The 20,210-nt window shown below is 41.9% G+C and overlaps 1 protein-coding gene across 7 annotated transcripts in view; it reads left to right on the top strand.

The window, feature by feature from the left end:
* Positions 1-20,210, top strand: part of PHACTR1 (phosphatase and actin regulator 1) — a 528,680-nt gene that overhangs the window by 6,962 nt on the left and 501,508 nt on the right. For 3 of the 7 annotated variants that reach the window (XM_059880401.1, XM_024983670.2, NM_001192911.2), the window contains exon 2: positions 1,344-1,498. In XM_059880401.1, the coding sequence (XP_059736384.1) occupies positions 1,396-1,498 (103 nt within the window). In that variant the 5' untranslated portion in view covers positions 1,344-1,395. Of the gene's footprint in view, positions 1-124; positions 433-1,343; positions 1,499-20,210 lie in introns of those variants that run through there. The other 4 variants (XM_024983671.2, XM_024983673.2, XM_059880402.1 and 1 more) reach the window with 4 other exon arrangements.

The following is a 20,210-nucleotide window of genomic DNA, read 5'->3' as shown; positions in this document are numbered from 1 at the left end:
ATTTTTTAAAATGACTATGACAGTTCTCTGCCTGAGGATGAGTGGCGGTGGCCGGGGGTGGCGATGGGGGTGGAGATGGGGAGGGAGAGATGGGGTATTGGACCCGTGTGATGGTGACATGTAGATTTTGATGGTGATGGTTTTCTGCCAAAGTTTTACACGGGAAGCTGGTCATTTTCTTCCTTCGCAGTGGAGGATACAAAGAGGCTGGGGCTGGCGTCACCTTCCGTTGCTAAGGTAACATGCTCTGGCCATTTTATCTGATAAAGAAGTCCAGCAGTTGGGTATATGTTATTCATTGCCGATCTAATCAAACAATCAAAATTGTTTACTTTCACCGGGAATATTTAGTGAGATCAAAGACACTCTGACTGAAATTGCTCTTACTGCCGGCAGTTAACCCTTGATTTTTTTTTTTCCTCTTTTTTTGCAGTAAGTATGATTTGCTGTTGGGGGGTAGCTTTTGGATATTTTTAAAAGTTTCCTTCTAGCAGATTTGGCTTCTTAAAATATGCACTGTTAGAAAGAAAAACGAATTAGATTATCCTTCTGAGTTTGATTTTAATGACTTGGTCTTGTTACTTCTTTCCAAAAACATCCTGCAGAAATAGATACTACGTTTGTGCAAGTATCTGAGAAAGACTACATATGCTAGAAAGAACCTAACAGGCTTTTTTTTTTTTTTTAATGAAATATATTAGCTTCCTGACAGGCATGATAATATTATGGGGATCATTGCAATTCGGAAATAATTGCTGGTGCTTGGCAAACCAGATTTCTTTTTCATAAGCAGCCTGTGTCAGAGGCAAGCAGGTGATGGTCTTTAGCACTTTATAAAACGTGCTGGAGGAAATCACTACAAGGAAGGAACGCAAGGCATTTTTACAGCAAACATGTTAGCATGTGTCATAAATGCAAGGCATCTGTAAGTGGAGGCTCTGATTCCCAGGTTAGTGCTCACTGCTCAAGGGGGATTGTAAGTCCCTGGATCAATTAAGGATCAATGTTCAGAACAGCTGATACTTAATGATGTCATTTATCAGACCTTTTGAAAACAGCATGAAAATTTAAAAGCTTATTTTCCAGTTAATACACAGCAAAGAAAAACTGGTATGTTATCTCTCTTTAGCCTGGATCACTTGTATTTTCTGAGTAGAATATATTACTTTTAATAAATGTTGGTGAAATGCTTCATTTTCTTATACAGTAGGAAAGCTCTGTTGACAGATGGATTTAAAACTGGAAATGTCAGTCAAATAATGGCATGTTTAATGGGATATTTCTTATCTCCAAATCATATTTGACAGTCTAAAGTATTGTGGATTTTTTTTTCTCTCCCATAGGCAATACAAGTGACTATTTTGCCTTAAAACTCTTGTTTCTGGAACATCAAGCATGGATTATCCCAAAATGGATTATTTTCTGGATGTGGAGTCTGCTCCTAGACTCTTGGATGTTGAGTCGGCTCAGAGATTCTTCTACAGCCAAGGAGCTCAAGGTAATTAAAGACAGGAAACTCCTCTCATTTGCATGTTGGTTTTATATTAACAATGCCCTGTGGCCTGTAGCAGTGTAAGCTCTGCTGCAGGAATTCAACAACTGGGATTTCTCAGTTGGCAACCCCTACCGAGCTGTTTCTGGCATGGAGGCAGGCATACAGCAAAATGAATTAACCTAAACTTCTTGATTTGGTTCAAAAGCAACCTACCCAGCTTTTGTACAAATGCCCCTTGGAAAGCTATGTTAGAAAATGATGCCCCCACCTCGTTGCAACCAAAGTGTAAGATTGAAAGACTTCAAGGATGCTTTTAGCCCCAGGAAAAGGTGGAGTTTTCAGCCTCTGAACTGGAGAAGACCCAGGGCACCCTGACCTCTCTGTCTGAAATCCAGCTGGGTGAGAGGCTCCTGAGAGAGGCTTTGAACTCCTACAAACAGCATCCTGATCTATTTTAGATGAATTCAATCACAGACTCGAGCAATCAGCAGTGTCCTTGGGGAACACAAAGGAACTTGCCTGTTGTGAAGTGTGGCTGATGTATACATTTAAATTATAGATTTTAAGATGGTCAATTAGGCTCCACTTTGCTTGTTCTTCTGTTCCAGGGTGCACTTAGAAACTTGTGCGTGCACACTGAAGTACAGAATGAGGCTGGGGGATTACATGGGCTCTCCCGACAGGCAGGAGAGTTTTTTAAAGCCTATTTTCCCTTTTCCGTGGACTATTTAAGGTAATCAGGAAACCTGAGCATGGGCATATCCCAAATGGTACAAGTAACACAGAGAGAAAGGCAATGTCCATATCCTTAAATAGAGAAGTAGTTGAATTCTTGGAAGTCACGAGGGAGAACTAAAAAGGATAGATGCTGTTTTGACAAAGCTGGCATCTTTCACTGCTACGTGCTAATGGGCACTTCACACAGGGCCCTGCTGACTTCTGCCTTGGGTTTCCCAGTTGTCTCTTCTGATTTGGTTTTGCCTGGCTCTCACGCCAAATTCTCACAGCAACTTCAGTGGCTTGCAAGCCTCCTCCTTCTCTGCTTCCATTTTCCTGGATAGGATCCAGTCTTAAAGGCAACAGAGACTGGTAATTATCTGGTTGATGGGCTTGGGTCAGTATGCACATCAGCAACAGCTAATTCTTCTCATCCCTGTGGGTACGTGTAGTCAGCATCGCTCCTCTCAGCCACTGAAAGAGACATGAGAATGTTACTGAGTTAGCAGAAGCCTGAGATGCTGGCCAGATCCTCCAGCGCCTTCTGGGTCTGGAAGAAGCTGCTAGGAGCAGATGCAGACGGAGGCCAGAAGAAACGGGGGAGCTGAGGCAGGGCTCCATCCCATCTCTGGTTCTGTGTTGAAACACTGCTGCATCTGTCCACTCCATTTGAACAGGAGAATAATGCTGGTGCTTGGGGGTCATGCACCTGAGCTGCACTTCTGTTAACAGAGCAGAGAAGGGAGCAAATCACAGATACTAAAGATGCCCATTTTGCCTTGCAGGAGCCACGGTTTAAGCCTTTAAGAGCCGTGGGCTCCAGGCATTGACGGAAGGAAAGCAGTCAGGGTGTGGGAGGCTCAGAGGACTCAAGGCAGCCTGGTGGTTGTCGGCAGATGGAGCCGGGGGTGGAGTGGTCAGAACTGTCACCATCGGTGACTGTGGTTTAGACACCAGAGCTGGAAAGCCTGGAAAGTGCATGGGAGGTGGTAGCGTAAGCTGCCTCGGCTGCCTGATAGGACGTTCATTTGGGGATAATCAGAATGATATTCCAATGAAGGAGTTGTGGATCTGTAGTAAGAGTGGGGGCTCCCTAAACAACATCCAGGTGGGTTTTTCATAAACCCCCTGACTTCTTGAATCAGAAATCCGAGTATAAGACCTAGGAGTTTGCATTTTAAGTAAGAGGTCCAATGATGATTACCCAGATATCCCACTATTCTGAGGACCAACATTTAAGAACCAGTCCATCCTGTCTGATTTCTCTCCTTCCACCCCAGAACGGGGCCACTTTCCTCACCATTAGAGGGAGGATGACACAGTGGTTACAACCAGACCCTGACTGCCGAGGTTCAAACCCTGGGTCTGCCACAGTCAACCTGGGAAAACTAACCTCTTTGACTTTCAATGTCCTCCCCTGAAAAATGGGAACAGTGTTGTTGTTCAGCCCTTCAGTCATGCATAGGCCCAAGTCATGAGTTGTTAAGAGCACTAATGAGGTAAGATTTGAAAATGCTTTCAACTGCCACATGGGAAACACCATACATGAGCAAAGCAATAAAATAAACATCTTTGCAAAAGGCTGTCCCTTCTCTGAGATTTGAAGGGAAGCCACTGCCTTACAAACAAAAGTGCTACCTGATAAGACTGAACCTCCTATTTTTTTTAGCACACACACAAAAAGTCAATTTTAAGTAAATTTTGGGGCAAAACTGAAAAACAGGGAGTACCAAGAGAAACTTCTATCCTTCCTTTCACTTTAAAACTGAGAACCCCTCTCCCAACAGCTTCCCCAGAGCCCCATCGCCTAGGACTAATCATCCCCAGGGTCTCCTGGCTGGGGAGTGACTTGCTGCCACTGTGACTTGTCACTGCATTTTTCCAGCTCCCTCACAGCAGCTTCCTTCCGCTCAGCACAGGCACCACCTCCCTGGACCACAAGGCCCTCAGCCCGAAGAAGGGACTCCAGTGAGTGTGCAGAGGGCTGAGGACCGGGGCTTACACCTTCCCTTTCTGAACCAAATGCACAGGTGGTAGAGTGGATGTCGAAAGCCAATGGCAAGGCCCGCAGGACCAGGGAAAGGAGGGCAGGACGGTGGCTGGCTCTTGAGAAAGGCATGTGGAGCAATCAGGGCCTTTTGCTGCTGCTACAACGCAGCACACAGCAGCTTTCTCACGGCCAGCCCAGCCCAGCCCAGCCTCAGGGGGATGTTAGTGAGGTCGAGCAGCCCCCACTGGATACCCTCTTCTATAAAGAAGGCCCACATGGAAATACTGTATTAAGTACCTGGAATGTGGACGACTTAGGATTTGGTTGGCTAAACTGATGTATGATTATTGCCTTTTACTGGGTTGTGCATTCTTGAGGCAATGCAGACTTGTCAATAGACTGATCAAGGACAGGTGTAAGTATTTTAAAGGGGAAACCAAGAAAATAATTTCATTTTCCACACATTACTTTCCTTGCATCAGTTGGGGTACAAATTCATAAACTTTTGGGGAAACAGCCCTTCTATATTAATCACATGAAGAATGGTTATCCAAAGCAACAACGAGAATTGCAATGTTTGTGACCCCATCGAGGTTGTTTTTCACTTTCTCTTGGAAAGGGGCAAAAAGCCTGTCCCTGGGTAGAGGATATTTTGAGCTACTAAAAGCAAGAGGAATCCAGAAAGATAAGAAAAAGAGAAAAATGATCTAAGATCTGTTCTGGGACAGATTCTGCTGAAATTCCCAGAGAGTTTTTTAAAAGCCAGTCCTCTGCTCTGCTGAATAAAGCAGGCTTGTTATTTCCCCCCATCTCCATTATTCCCTTGGTTTGATCTCTGGGTAGGGAAGATGAGCTCGCTTCTCCTGAGGGATTCTGCTGTAGAAACCATGATGTGTTAACAAGGAGCAGAAAAAAAGTCCAGAGTCATCCTGTTCATCTCCCGCCAGTGAAGGATGCCCTCCCGGTTCACCTGTGATGCTTCTTCAACAGTAAATACGGCTCACACAGGGAGTCCTGCAAAAGTCCCCATTAACACAAAGGGAAAATTGTGGAGGCTGAAGATGCACGTGATATCAAGACCAGTCACATCCTGACATCACGTAACTTGCAATCACCCGTCTTTCATGCTTCTGACAATGATCTCCCACACACTCAGCTTCAGAGTCATACTTTTTTTTTTACCTAAGCTGGGAGGGAAATCATAAAATCACAAAATTGGCATCACAGGATTTTAGGTTGAAATGAGCACTATAGTTCAGTGATTTTTCTCTACCCTTGCCCTAAACCAAGTAATCCAGAATTGGTAAGGGCCCGACCCAGGTCCCAGTGCCACATTTTACACAAGCCGCTGGGTTATTCTGGTGAACCCTGAAGGTTGAGAACTAGCGTTATGAAGCATTAATCACTCAGCTCAGCTCCAGACTAGCAGCCTCTGTGTCATCAGGGAACTTGTTAAGAATGCCAGAATTTCAGACATCCTAGACCTAGAGAATCGGAATCTAAAGTTAACAAGATAGCGAGGCAATTTATGCTAAAGTGTGAGAGGCAATGATTGAACCTGGAGCACATTAGAAACACCTGGTAAGCTTCTGTGGCCTCAAGGCTGGAGTCCTGGGACAAAACCAATTAAGTCAGAATCCTTGGTGTGAGTCCCACACTTGGGAATCTATCAAATTATGCCGGGTGATTCAAATGTGCAACCGGGGCTGTGAACTTCTGACCTCCCATTTTACAGGAAAGGAGGTTTCAGCACAATCATGCAGCTATTCTTGCCTGAGTATCTTTATCTATGTCTTTCCCTTTAAAGAAATCCAAACCATTGGAAAGGTGCAAGTGGGCTTTTTTTTTTTTAAAGACTGGACTACGCATCAGTGCTGCACTCTGCGTATTCATTGTATCTGTGAATCCTCAAAGAAATTTAGCAAAAGAGGAGTTATAATGCTCATTTCACAGATTAGAAAAGACTGTCATTTAAATTCCCTGGAGAAGGGAATGGCTACCCACTCCAGTATTCTTGCCTGGAGAATGCCAAGGACAGAGGAGCCTGGGGAGCTACAGTCCATGGTGTCAAAAAGAGTCGGACCCGACTAAGCAACTAACACTTTGACTTTCAAAATTTAAATCATAGCGTAGTCAGAAGCTGAATTCAAGGATATCTGACTCCAACAACCCCACAGGCAGTAAACATAACGTTTGTGACCAAGTCACACCTCTGAAGATGGGGAAGCTCAGAGTGGTTCAGCCACATGCCCAGATCACAGAGCTCATCCTGAGAAGGTGGAGGAGACCAAAGACCTCCTGGATGGAGCAGTAGGTCTCTTCTTACCACACCAATCATGCCCTCTCTACTGTGTTCAGGTTCTTTCCTCCAAGACCATCAATATCTTTGGGTGTTTAAATGACATTCAAAAGGGAAAATACATAAAAAGGCAGCCATTTGTCTAATGTTACTAGACGATCAAATTTATGACTCCTGCTCACAATTGCCCCCTCTTTTATCATTTTAAATCACTCCTGGCACTGGAACCAGGTGCTGTAGTCATTACTTCATCCTAATGCATCTTTTCTGTCGTCTACATTGTCTTGTTCGACAAAGGAAAACGCCAGTTTTGACAACTGATGAATGCCCCGGTGAGCAGCTAAGTCAGAAACTCATCTAAAACCCCCTCTCTCCACCATTTCCCGCCCTGTCCCCCACCCCAACTAGCTTCCAGCTCCTCTTTTCTCCACCCTGTGAAATCTGCCAGAACAGCTGGTTTTTCAGTCTTTGGTGGTTTAGTCGCTCGGTCGTGTCCAACTCTGAGCGACCCCATGGACTGTAGCCCGCCAGGCTCCTCTGTCCATGGGATTCTCCAGGCAAGGATACTGGAGTGGGTTGCCATTCCCTTCTTCAGGGGATCTTCCGACCCAGGGATTAAACCCACGTCTCCTGCATTGCAGGTGGATTCTTTACCAACTGAGCTATGAGGGAAGTCTTTTTCAGTCTTTAGCTTTGAGTTTAATGTACTGTAAACCTAAAGTCTGAGCCCCTGGGACTTCTTCACGTGGCCCCAAGAGACAAAAGACATTTGATTGCACTCAGTTGTTTGCAAATTGTTAACAACAGTCATCTACATAGAAAGTGTTCATGCTATTTTCTTTCTTTCTTTCTCTTTCTCTTTTTTTTGTGTGGGATCTTAGTTCCCTGACCAGGGATTGAACATGCACCCTTGGCAGAGAAAGCATAAGAGTCCTAACCACTGGACAGCCAGGGAATTCCCCAGTGCCTGCTATTTTCTTTCCTGGTGTTTATGACCCAGCTCCAATGTCGCCTCCTCTGTGATGTCTTGCCTGACTTTTCCAGGACTTTCTCCCATAATATTCTGATTAGCTTATATTCTAGCCACTAGCATATTATATTATTCTGCTTCCACCACTTACTAGATGCATGAGTTCATGTAGATGGCTTTACTTCTCTAAGCCTCAGGGTCCTAATCAAAATGCATATAATACTAGATCCACATTCATAGGGGTTTCTGAGAATGAAGGAGGTGTGCTTATGAAGTGCTTGGTACATTGTTATTATTGATTAGTTACTGAAACTCTTGTTTTGTTATTAGGTGCCTGTTACCTACATAGATGGTGGTGATCTTAAATACCATATTCTGGATGCCTAGTACCATCCTTGATATACAGTGGAAGTATTAAGATTTACTACAGGTCTCGGTGGAACTAAAGGAATGAAAATGCTTAAATCTGCGTTACAAAGAGAAACTTGGGATTCAAGGAAAGGACTTTTGACAATTCATGATAGAGAAAATAAAAACTCCCTAAGACCTTTAAATAATTAAAATCTTTAGTTGGAAATAGAGACTCTGCTTAAGGCTGAGGGGAGGGACAGGCAAAATTAATTTTCAAATACATAGAGAAGCAGGAAATGGAAGAAAGTCATCAACTCTGATGTACCTTCTATAAAGCAGGGGGGGAAAAAGCAAAAGCAAAAAGAAAATACAGCAGGAGGGAGTTGGTGCACTATTGAAAAGAATTAACCTTTTAAAATCGATTTCCAGGGGTTCCTGAATAGTATCCTTCTTAGAAGGACTTTTTAATATACAATAGTCTGTGAAGGCTGAGTTTTTATTTTGCCTAAAAATAAAAGGAAGGCTTGAACCCCTCAACATTTACTCTGATGAACTTACTTAAGATCAAGTCAAAAGCTGCTCTGAACACGTTCCAGAAACTAGCTCTGGGCTGTCCTTTAGTTGAGATTCCTTTCTCCTTCCTTCTTCAGACCTTTACTACCTAGGCAAGTCCTTATACTTGGGAATGCTTAATCCTCAAGCTGGCTGCCGTTCACGCTCCTGGAAGGTGGCCGTGGATACCCACCTAAGCCCTACATTGGAGCCAGACACCTGAGCAGGTTATATTCCTTCTCCACGTCCGTCCCCTGAAACTTTCTTACACGTAGCTCATAATTCGCTCTTTAAGGACTGAGGCAAAAACAGTGATTCTAAAGCAGCTGTGTCCTCGCTGAGGGCACAGCTGCCAGCTGGACCTAACCGTTTCCATTCACCCATCTGCCCCTCAGAGCTCTGCTAGGGCCAGCACAGCAAAACGGGCTGCATCTTTTCTGTCTTTGTGGGGATGTCCTTAACCAAGTAGTTAACGTGTCATCAGACTACTTTTCAGACCCTTGTCTCTGAGAGGTGCTTCAGGCGACAGTTTTCTTATGTAGTTTCCAGCCTTGTTTTTATGATGCTGAAGTCATTGCCCTCAACAAATACTCAGTTTGGGGCATTTTTCTGGTTGTTTTTTTCTCTCTGTAGCTCTAGCCAGGAAGCAGCCTGCTGTGCTTCACTCATGGGTGACAAGCTAACTACCAAGCCTTCCCTCTTAACCTCCCACACACTCCATTTTAGACCTGTAATTGCTCGCATTCAGGCTCTCCAAACCTGTGTTTAATGCAGGGAACATTATGAAGGAGAGGGTGAACGCAGATCGAGAAGGAAGATATTGTGGAGATAGCCAGCCTGCCAATTCTGTGCATATATAGATGACCGTGAAGCCCAAGCTCCCGTTTCTGGGTGTGCCCTTGAACAGGACATTTCTCTGCACACAAAGTAGCTTCTCGGTGCCGTCCGTTTACATGCACATGGCTTTCCATTGCTTTCTGTGCCTTTGCCCCCAGCAAGCACCTGCTTTGTCACATACTGTGATTCAGGGCTCGTAAGTAGGGCATAAGGACAAGAGGCAAAAGAGAAGATGAGAGGATGAGACACAGAGAGGAAGAAAGTCATACGAAAATACAATAAAATAACTGCTCGATTAATAACGCCTGCTTTCACATACAGCATATAGAGAGTGGACTAAAGACGCAGCCCACACACAGGCAGCATCAGTTATGACCCAATTAGCATAAACAATTCACAGGTGCTTGGAAAAAATTCTCACTCCTCATTACTCAAACAAATCTGTTCCTAAAAACTTTCAGTACCACCCTCTCTAACTGAGCCAGCAGAAGCAAGGACAGAGAGCCTAAAGCATCAAAATCAGCTCATGGACAATAAATACCATTTTTAATATTTTTGAGAAAATTTTAATAAACAATCGGACCCACACAATTATACACGGATTGAGGAGCCTGGTGGGCTAGAGTCCATGGGGTCACAAATAGTCCGACATGACTGAGCAACTACTACTGCTGGATGAATATTGGTATTAAATCGGACCTCTGAAATGTTAGGACTGATCAGAGAGATTGTCTTAGAGATCTCTGTACCTTTTTTCAATCATAAAAGCAAAACGTACTCAGACGCTCAGTCGTGTCCAACTCTTTGTGACCCTGTGGACTGTAGCCTGTCAGGCTCCTCTGTTCATGGGATTCTCCAGACAAGAATCCTAGAATGGGTTACCACTTCCTCCTCCAGGGGATCTTCCCACAGGAAGATCAGACCCACGTCTCTTGCATCTCCTGAACCAGCAGGGGGGTTCTTTGCCACCAGCACCACCTGGGAAACCCAAAAGCAAAGCAAGGGTAAAATATTAAGGTGTTTGGGGGGAAATGGAAAGGAAAATCAACCCCACACATCTATTTTAATTTTTTATTTTACTTTCAATTTCAAGCACATTCATATTTTTACAAAATTACAGTCATGGCATATGCAAAATTGTGGAGGTATGACTGAAATCTTTCCCAAGGCTGGAGAAGAATGTCATAATATTTTAGGGCTTGGGTTGTGGAATAACACAGATCTGAGTTCAGACTGTGATTTTCACTTTTCAGCTTATAATATTAGGCAAGTTATTTACTCTTTTTGCCTCACTTTTCCCTTTTGAATGCAAAAGATAATAAGTTCTCAACGCAAAGGGTTCTTTTGAGGGTTTAAATGAAACAAAGTGTTTCCCAAACTGTGGTCCAATATGCTTTTCAGGTAACACTTGCACTTTTTAAAATTCATTTTATTGTGTTTTAGAAAAGATGTAAATTGAAAACTAATTGAATATAGAAATATGTAACAGACTTCATATTTGTGGACTATTGCTTAGAATTAAGGGCTTCCCAGGTGTCTCAGCAATAAAGAATCTGCCTGCAGTGCCAGAGACAGAGGAGGTGAATGTTTGATCCCTGAGTCGGGAAGATCCCCTGGAGGAGGGCATGGCAACCCACGCCAGTGTTCTTGCCTAAAAGATTCCATGGACAGAGGAGCCTGGTGGGCTACAGTCCATGGGGTCGCAAGAGTCAAACGTTACTGACGTCACTGAGCATGGCATGGCTTAGAACAAAAGGGGGAAAAAATGAGTAAAGTCCACTGAAGGAAAAACATTAAGTAAATAATAGTGTAGGTGACACTTAGAGCTTGCAAAATCCATACAAGTGATATAGAAATGACTAACATTTGGAAACCCTCAACAAATAAATATAAAACACTAAGCAAAATGTCAAGTACCTAATATGCATTTAATAAATATTAGCTCTCATGTTAATTATCTTTTCGTCTTGTCAAGCTTTAGAGGAAAGTGGCAGGGCCTGAAGCTCCCCAAGAAAAACCTTCATGCCATCTCTGATCTTCTCTACCACCATTTATTCCTAATTCAAATTTCCAAGCCCTTGGCAAGGTGAACGTGAGGTGAAAGAAGTGAAAGTATTAGTCGCTCAGTTGTGTCTGGCTCTTTGCAACACCGAGAACTGTATCCCACTAGGCTCCTCTGTCCATGTAATTCTCCAGACAAGAAGACTGGAGTGAGTAGCTATTCCCTTCTCCAGGGGATATTCCTGACCCAGGGTCGCCTGCATTGCAGGCAGTTTCTTTACCATATGAGCCACCAGGGAAGCCTTCTTGGCAGGGTGGAACAGCCTTAAAACACAAGAACAAGAAAAGCATAAAACTTCAATTTTTAAATTAAGTTACTAACAAATCCCAAAGGAATCCTCTTTATGATTTTACTACTGAGAATTTTTTTCCTGCAAACTCTCTTAAAACATTGGCTAGAGGGATGAGATAGGAAGGAAGGTGGGAGGGGGTTTCGGGATGGGGCACACATGTATACCCGTGGCTGATTAACGTCAAAGTATGGCAAAAACCACCACAGTATCGTAAAAAGTAATTAGCCTCCAATTAAAATAAATAAATAAATTTAAAAAACCAACAACAACATTGGCTAAACTGTACTGATTTCCTCTGAGTTTACAGGAAACTCTAGTTTATCCAAATGTGGCTTCTAAGAGGTGATCTGAATGAATCAATTTTAGGGAGGCTGAAATGCATAAAGGGTGTTGACTGTACGGTGATAAATGGAAACCAAACTTTTCGTGGTGAATACTCTAGAGTGTATAAAGAAGTGGAAATATAATATTGCAGCCACAAAACTTATATAATGTCATGAACCAATGTCACCTCAATTTTAAAAATGAGTCAGCATTTACTTAGGAATAAGGAAATAGATTTGAGAGAATCTACTTCAAATCATATTTCTCTTCATTCTTTTGTTCCCTTAAGAAAACATGGTAACGTGAAGAAAGTAACATCAGAAAGTCCTGGAAGCTAATTCAGTTCCAACTAGTAAACAGCCATGAGGCTGGTTATTCAAGTGACTGAACCTCTATAAGCCTTTGTTTCCCCATTTGCAAGATATTAACAATGCTTGCAATATTATTAGTATGAGTATAAAATGATGTAAATTTAGATAACAGATTCTCAGTGAATACTTGTTTAAGGAATAATTTGCCACAATAAGGAAAGAGCACTAGTTGAATAACTGTTCTGTGTCTTCAAGAAGCTCAAAGATGATATAGTACAATAAAAAATACCTTTATAGAAGCAAAATAAAGGGTCTAAAAGGGAAGAGAAAGTATCAGAGAAATGTTTTTGGAAGAGTTTGTACCTAAACTTCATGCTTCAGTCAGCACAACAGTGGTGCATTCCTTGCACAAAAAGCCAGCAGGGATAGGTCTTTCTGTAAGCAATTCAGTGCGACTGGATCAGAAGATGCAAGGTGAAGGTGATACCCGAGACTGGAAAACAAAGCAGAGTTCAAAGAAAGAGACCTTAAACAACAGATTCAGAAATTTAGCATCTCTTCTGTAGGAAGCACAGAACATTTGAATGATGTCTAGAGCTCAGAGCTTCAAGATTCCAAACCTTGTTACATTTCAGAAGCAAATTCTACAGCCCTTGCCCAAGTATACAGATCAGAATCTTTGAGAGTCAAGTGAGATAATATGAGTTTTCCTATGTTAAGGGGTGGTTTTGTTTTATTTTGGCAGCTCTCAGATGCTTTTAATACAAACATTATGGGGTATAGAATTTGACTAGTCTAATTCTTTACTTTCATAAATAAGGAAAATGGAGCCTAGAGAGGTAAATGAATGAAATGCAATAAAAATTCGATTATATTTATCCAAAATTCACTGTTTTTGGAACACTAACTATAGCTGGGGATTCGAGCTCAACAGACACATCCCCTGGCCTCATGTAGCTAGCTGTCTAATACAGAGGCAGATAAAGCAGTGATTTCAGTCCTGAAAGATAAATGCTAAGAGAATCTGAACACTGGGAGTTTTGTTAGCACAGATGAGGGTATCCAAATGAGAGGGCTGTGTGTGTGTGCACGTGTGCGCGCATACGTGGGGAGAAAGATGTGATTCTAAGTTAGTGTCCAAGAAAAGATAAAAACAGATCTGACAACAGATCTCCTCTGCATTAGATATCCTTAGGGATTCAATATCAGGTTTGGAATTCCTAAGCATGCAAAGGCGGATTAACTGTCATCCTCATTGGATGGATAATGAAGCTGTTCACTAAGAAAGAAGATAAGGGAAGAGTGTAAAGATGGAGAGGGAGGGATTCCAGGGTGGTTCTATAAAGTTTGGAAAACCATCTAAAACATTTTATGTACCTAGGTAATTCCTAAAATAATTTCACTAACATGTTTTACAACTGCCTCAGAATGTGTAGTTCCTTTAGGCCTTTAATTTTCCTTTCATATTATTTGAAGGATTGGGAGGTTATTTAAAGGAAACATTTATTTTCTAAATTAGAAGTTTTCCCTGTAAATACAATATTTTCTCCCTAGTACTTAAAATTAATAGTCCATCTGAAATATTTACATGAACCAAATGTCTGAAGTTAGCAATATTATTCAAATTCAGGCTTGTGTTTTTATAAGAAGAAAATTCCGAGTTAACACTTATGAGAGCATCTAAAGAAAACAAGTTTGTTAAAAAAAAAGTCTCAATGCAGCTCTATCATTTTAGAGAAATATAGGCTGTCACAGAATGTTGCAAAGGAAGAAAAAAAGAGATTCAGCTACAGTTAGTTAAAAACAGACCTTACTTTTCTTTTGAACTTACACAGTAAGATCTTCTGTTCCTTTTAGTTGATAATGCATTATTTGATGACTAAATTTGATAGGTCACAAGTGGAGAAAATATTACTTGGCTTAGTCCAGCTTAATCCTTGTCTTTGGAAAGCAAGATCCCACTTCACACATCATCCCAGACAGCTGACTTTTCACACTAGCCCCATATCCTATGCTTCCTCAGTAATCTGGACACACGTGTACCCAGAAGTTACAAGAGGAAATGACAGTGAAAAGCAGACCCAGGGACTTGGTATTTATGGTCTCAGTTATTCCTGGAATAGGAAACTTGTGCCATACTTGTTATTATCCCCATGTTACTGGTGAAGTAACCCATGTTTCCAATCATCAAGTCACTTCCCAAACCCACACAGCTACTAGGAATGGAGCTAGAATGATAATCCTGAGCCTTGTGACTCTTCCTACTACCTCCTGTAGGATACTGGTGTCCATGGCAGCAGTAGGGAAGACTTCCAGGAGCAGTGGTACAAGGATGCAAAGATGTTCGTGGATTTCAAATGGTAGAATGCATCAGTGTTACAAGATACAAATGTGGCAACATTCTGTGAACCTAGACCCTTAGGTTCAGTTTCTTAAAGTGAATTTTTGCCTTATTTACTTGGGGAATTGTCACAAGGGGATGGTGAGGTCCTCTGACCTTTAGGTTGAATTGCAGGGATGGGTGGAGAAGAGGGAGGAAATCTGCCTAAGTCCCCATATGCTAGGTCGCTTCAGTCGTGTCCGACCCTTCGTGGCCCCATGGACTGTAGCCCTCCAGGCTCCTCTGTCCATGGGATTTCCCAGGCAAGAATACTAAAGTGGGGTGCCATTCACTTTTTCAGGGGATCTTCCCCACCCAGGGATGGAAACTACACCTCTTAGTTCTCCCGCATTGGCAGGCGGATTGTTTACCAGTAGTGCCACCTGGGGAGCCCGCCTAAGTCCCCTAAGTCTCCTAAGCTTCTTGTTATACTTAGAACTCATTTTCCCTCTACTACCAAGGTGCTTGCATGCTGAGTCACTTCAGTCATGTCTGACTCTTTGCCACCCTATGGACTGTAACCCGTAGCATATAATAATTACAGAAAAGTTAGGTGAACAACAAAACACACACAAAAAACTCAATTAGCCCATCATCTATTAATAAAAATAAGCCCTCTTTATAAGCTGTATAAGACTGAATGTTCTCACACTCTTTTTATATACATGGGCACACAGACTCATGCACACACACATTTTTTCAACCTAAATCAAGCTCCTTGAATTGATTACCTTTCATTTTCTCTATCTTAATTTAAAATAAGTAAATAATTTATGTCTTGGGGTGGTTGATTCTAACTAACTTAGGAAATAATCAGGACATGATTTGGGGGAAAAAAAGAGGAAAAGGTCAACCAACCACACATTGTTTTTGCCCAAAGGGTGACTTTGCCAACTGGCTTGATGTTACTGGATCTGTTCTGCTACTATTTACTATACAGAGTCTCTGACTAATACCCTATGATTTGATTGCTATCATCTGCCCATCTGTAGACACAACAGAATGCAAATTAAATAATTACTGAATCTGTACTGGGCAGGCCTTCTTAGACACATACATTTAGGAATTTTGGGGTTTTCCCTTCTCCACACTACCACAAATGCTTTTATTCTTATTATAGCTAGATAAAGCACTTCACTGCATTCAAATAGCAAGTGCCATTTAATAGTGTAGTTCCTACAGTAACAGAACATTAGAACCAGCAGTAACTTAATTCAACTGGCCCATTTTACAGATGATGAAACTGAGGGTCAGAGAAGAAAAGAAAAGCAAGCATTTGTTTATTAAATACCTACCGTGTACTAGAAGCTACATGTGTTTATTTCATTCAAAATCACAAAGCTATGAGTTAGACATGACTGCCCCCAATTTCTTAGAAACTAAAGCTCAGTGGAATTATCAAATCTGAAGAGGCAGAGTGAGGATTCAAATGTGAACACTGACTCACTTTCCCCTGCAACAGCCTGCCCTTCTGGAAAAAAATAATTTATCTAAAACAGACAGCAAGATGGTGGCACATCTGGGGCTGGAACCTGGTCTCCTACTGGCTAGTCTGACGCCTGTACATCTACATCCTGTTACTGTGCGTGGGGCTCCAGTGGACCTCAGACCCATTGTCTTTGCCCCTAAGATCACTTTGCAAGTGACCAAGGCCAGTAGTTTCCACACAAAGGTATGTCCAAGTGTATGTCACCCTTTCATTCACTGAACATGAATTAGAAATATTAGAATCTTTAGATCTCAGATTATGTCATTAATTACAGCAACTACTGAAAACTGACCATGTAGGAAATACAAATAAATGAAAGTAACGTAAAAATAAATAAGGTTTAACATTACCTGTGCTATTAAATAAGATGGGGAAAGTGACTTGTATGTCTTAACCAGGCATGTTCAACAACACAAAGCTGTTTAGGTTTATGTCCGACTCAATTCAACATACCAGGCCTGAAACACATTTTCCCTTTTGCATCTAGCATGTTTAGCAGCCAGCCCCCAGCCACCCTGCTCAGTATCTACTTTAAGAAACTGAGAGGAAAGGAAGCAATGAACATTTGTTGCCCGCCTACCATTTGTCAGGCTCTGTGTTCGGTGTTTTACATTTGTTATATAATGTTTTATCCTCCCAAGGCCCAGTGAGTTTATTTTATTTCTAGTTTACATATAAGGAAACTAAAGCTTGGAGAGCTCACTAACTTTTTTCCACGATCTAATAAGCATTCAGCTTGGGAACTATGCCAAGGTTTAATTTCACAGTGACAAGCTTTACTTGGAGCTGGCTAGGAATAATAGTTTTAATATGATGAATGTTTATTGGGAATTTCTTTTGCTGAAGACTTTACATAGATTACATGTTTAAATCCTCATAGCAACCCTAAGATGTAGGTACTATGTAAGGTCCATCTTACAGATATACAGGGGACAAGTGACTTACATGAAATCATTCAACTATTAAGTATGGAATTGGGGTATAAACCTCAAAGCCTGTGTAGCTAGTTAACTTTTATTTCATACTGTCTGGAAGGAAAATAGCATCCACATTATTTACACAGTCATACAAATTACAAAGTGCCACAGGTAGAGATAGAGTGGAAAATGCCACATTCTCACATTGATGCTAGATTTGGGGTGGAAATAAAAACATTTGAGCCGTAAAAGATGGGCAGAGTTTCAACAGGCGATGATTGAAGAGAAGGAAATGAAAGGCTTTCCAGTGGGAAAATTTGAACTGACATTTGATACTGTTTTCCTAATTTCTGTTTGAATCTTCTGTCTTACAATTTGCCAATTAATCCATCAAACTGTTTAAGGTTTGGGATTTCTGGTAGCCACAGATGGCATCGAAGCACTCATGAATTGTGCTCTCAGTCCACTGAGAACCCATGTGTATTACTTATCTAGTGCTGCATATCATGTTACCCCAAAATGTAGTGACTTAAAACAGCAAACATTTATTATCTCATAGTTTCTGTAGGTCAGAAACTCAAGAATGTCTTAGTTGGGTTGTTGTGGCTCAGAGTCAGGATGCTGGTCAGGGCTGCAGTCATCATCAGTCCCAGGGCTTCTCTGGGGCTTTGAAGATGGCTCATGCAGATGGCACTTGGCAGGAGGCCTCAGTTTCTTGCCACATGAGCCTATTCACTGGCTTTTTGGGTGTCCCTGTGACACTGCACCTGGCTTCTCCCAAGACTCCAAAAGAAAGCAAGACAGAAGTTGCAATGCATTTCCTGATACACCATCGCTTCCACCATATTCTAATGGTCACAGAGACCAGCACTGATTGAGTGTGGGAGGGCGTGGATGTGAATGCCAAGCGTTGGGGATCCCTAGGAGCCATCTGGAGGCTGGCTATCACACCATACACGTATTCGGGGAAGCAGAAAACGTCTCCAAAACACAGAGGACATGGTTCCTATACTCGAACAGTTTTTATTTAGTATATCTTATATCTTTTAAGCACTTTCACAGCATCATCTTTCAGGATTTGGAATAGCTCAACTGGAATTCTATCACCTCCACTAGCTTTGTTCGTAGTGATGCTTTCTAAGGCCCACTTGACTTCACATTCCAGGACGTCTGGCTCTAGGTGAGTGATCACACCATCGTGATTATCTGGGTCATGAAGATCTTTTTTGTACAGTTCTTCTGTGTATTCTTGCCATCTCTTCTTAATATCTTCTGCTTCTGTTAGGTCCATACCATTTCTGTCCTTTATCGAGCCCATCTTTGCATGAAATATTCCTTTGGTATCTCTGATTTTCTTGAAGAGATCTCTAGTCTTTCCCATTCTGTTGTTTTCCTCTATTTCTTTGCATTGATCGCTGAAGAAGGCTTTCTTATCTCTTCTTGCTATTCTTTGGAACTCTGCATTCAGATGTTTATCTTTCCTTTTCGCCTTTGCTTTTCGCTTCTCTTCTTTTCACAGCTATTTGTAAGTCCTCCCCAGACAGCCATTTTGCTTTTTTGCATTTCTTTTCCATGGGGATGGTTTTGATCCCTGTCTCCTGTACAATGTCATGAACCTCATTCCATAGTTCATCAGGCACTCTATCTATCAGCCCTTAAAACTATTTCTCACTTACATTGTATAATCATAAGGGATTTGATTTAGGTCATACCTGAATGGTTTTCCCTACTTTCTTCAATTTAAGTCTGAATTTGGCAATAACGAGTTCATGGTCTGAGCCACAGTCAGCTCCTGGTCTTGTTTTTGCTGACTGTATAGAGCTTCTCTATCTTTGGCTTAAAAGAATGTAATCCATCTGATTTCGGTGTTGACCATCTGGTGATGTCCATGTATAGAGTCTTCTCTTGTGTTGTTGGAAGAGGGTGTTTGTTATGACCAGTGCATTTTCTTGGCAAAACTCTATTAGTCTTTGCCCTGCTTCATTCCGTATTCCAAGGCCAAATTTGCCTGTTACTCCAGGTGTTTCTTGACTTCCTACTTTTGCACTCCAGTCACCTATAATGAAAAGGACACCTTTTTTGGGTGTTAGTTCTAAAAGGTCTTGTAGGTCTTCATAGAACTGTTCCACTTCAGCTTCTTCAGTGTTACTGGTTGGGGCATAGACTTGGATTACTGTGATATTGAATGGTTTGCCTTGGAAACGAACAGAGATCATTCTGTTGTTTTTGAGACTGCATCCAAGTACTGCATTTCGGACTCTTTTGTTGTCAACATGCCAGCAAATTTGGAAAACTCAGCAGTGGCAACAGGACTGGAAAAGGTCAGTTTTCATTCCAATCCCAAAGAAAGGCAATGCCAAAGAATGCTCAAACTACCACACAATTGCACTCATCTCACATGCTAGTAAAGTAATGCTCAAAATTCTCCAAGCCAGGCTTCAGCAATATGTGAACCGTGAACTTCCTGATGTTCAAGCTGGTTTTAGAAAAGGCAGAGGAACCAGAGATCAAATTGCCAACATCCGCTGGATCATGGAAAAAGCAAGAGAGTTCCAGAAAAACATCTATTTCTGCTTTATTGACTATGCCAAAGCCTTTGACTGTGTGGATCACAATAAACTGTGGAAAATTCTGAAAGAGATGGGAATACCAGACCACCTGACCTGCCTCTTGAGAAATCTGTACGCAGGTCAGGAAACAGTTAGAACTAGACATGGAACAACAGACTGGTTCCAGATAGGAAAAGGAGTATGTCAAGGCTGTATATTGTCACCCTGTTTATTTAACTTATATGCAGAGTACATCATGAGAAACGCTGGACTAGAAGAAACACAAACTGGAAACAAGATTGCTGGGAGAAATATCAATAACCTCAGATATGCAGATGACACCACCATTATGGCAGAAAGTGAAGAGGAACTCAAAAGCCTCTTGATGAAAGTGAAAGTGGAGAGTGAAAAAGTTGGCTTAAAGCTCAACATTCAGAAAATGAAGATCATGGCATCCGGTCCCATCACTTCATGGGAAATAGATGGGGGAACAGTGGAAACAGTGTCAGAGTTTATTTTTCTGGGCTCCAAAATCACTGCAGATGGTGACTGCAGCCATGAAATTAAAAGATGCTTACTCCTTGGAAGGAAAGTTATGACCCACCTAGATAGCATATTAAAACGCAGAGACATTACTTTGCCAACAAAGGTCCGTCTAGTCAAGGCTATGGTTTT

This window comes from Bos taurus, chromosome 23 (genome assembly GCF_002263795.3).
Source record: "Bos taurus isolate L1 Dominette 01449 registration number 42190680 breed Hereford chromosome 23, ARS-UCD2.0, whole genome shotgun sequence".
In the NCBI taxonomy this organism is placed as follows: Eukaryota; Metazoa; Chordata; class Mammalia; order Artiodactyla; family Bovidae; genus Bos; species Bos taurus.
Note: the sequence above shows the minus strand (reverse complement) of the source record. Positions and strands in the feature narration are given on the sequence as shown.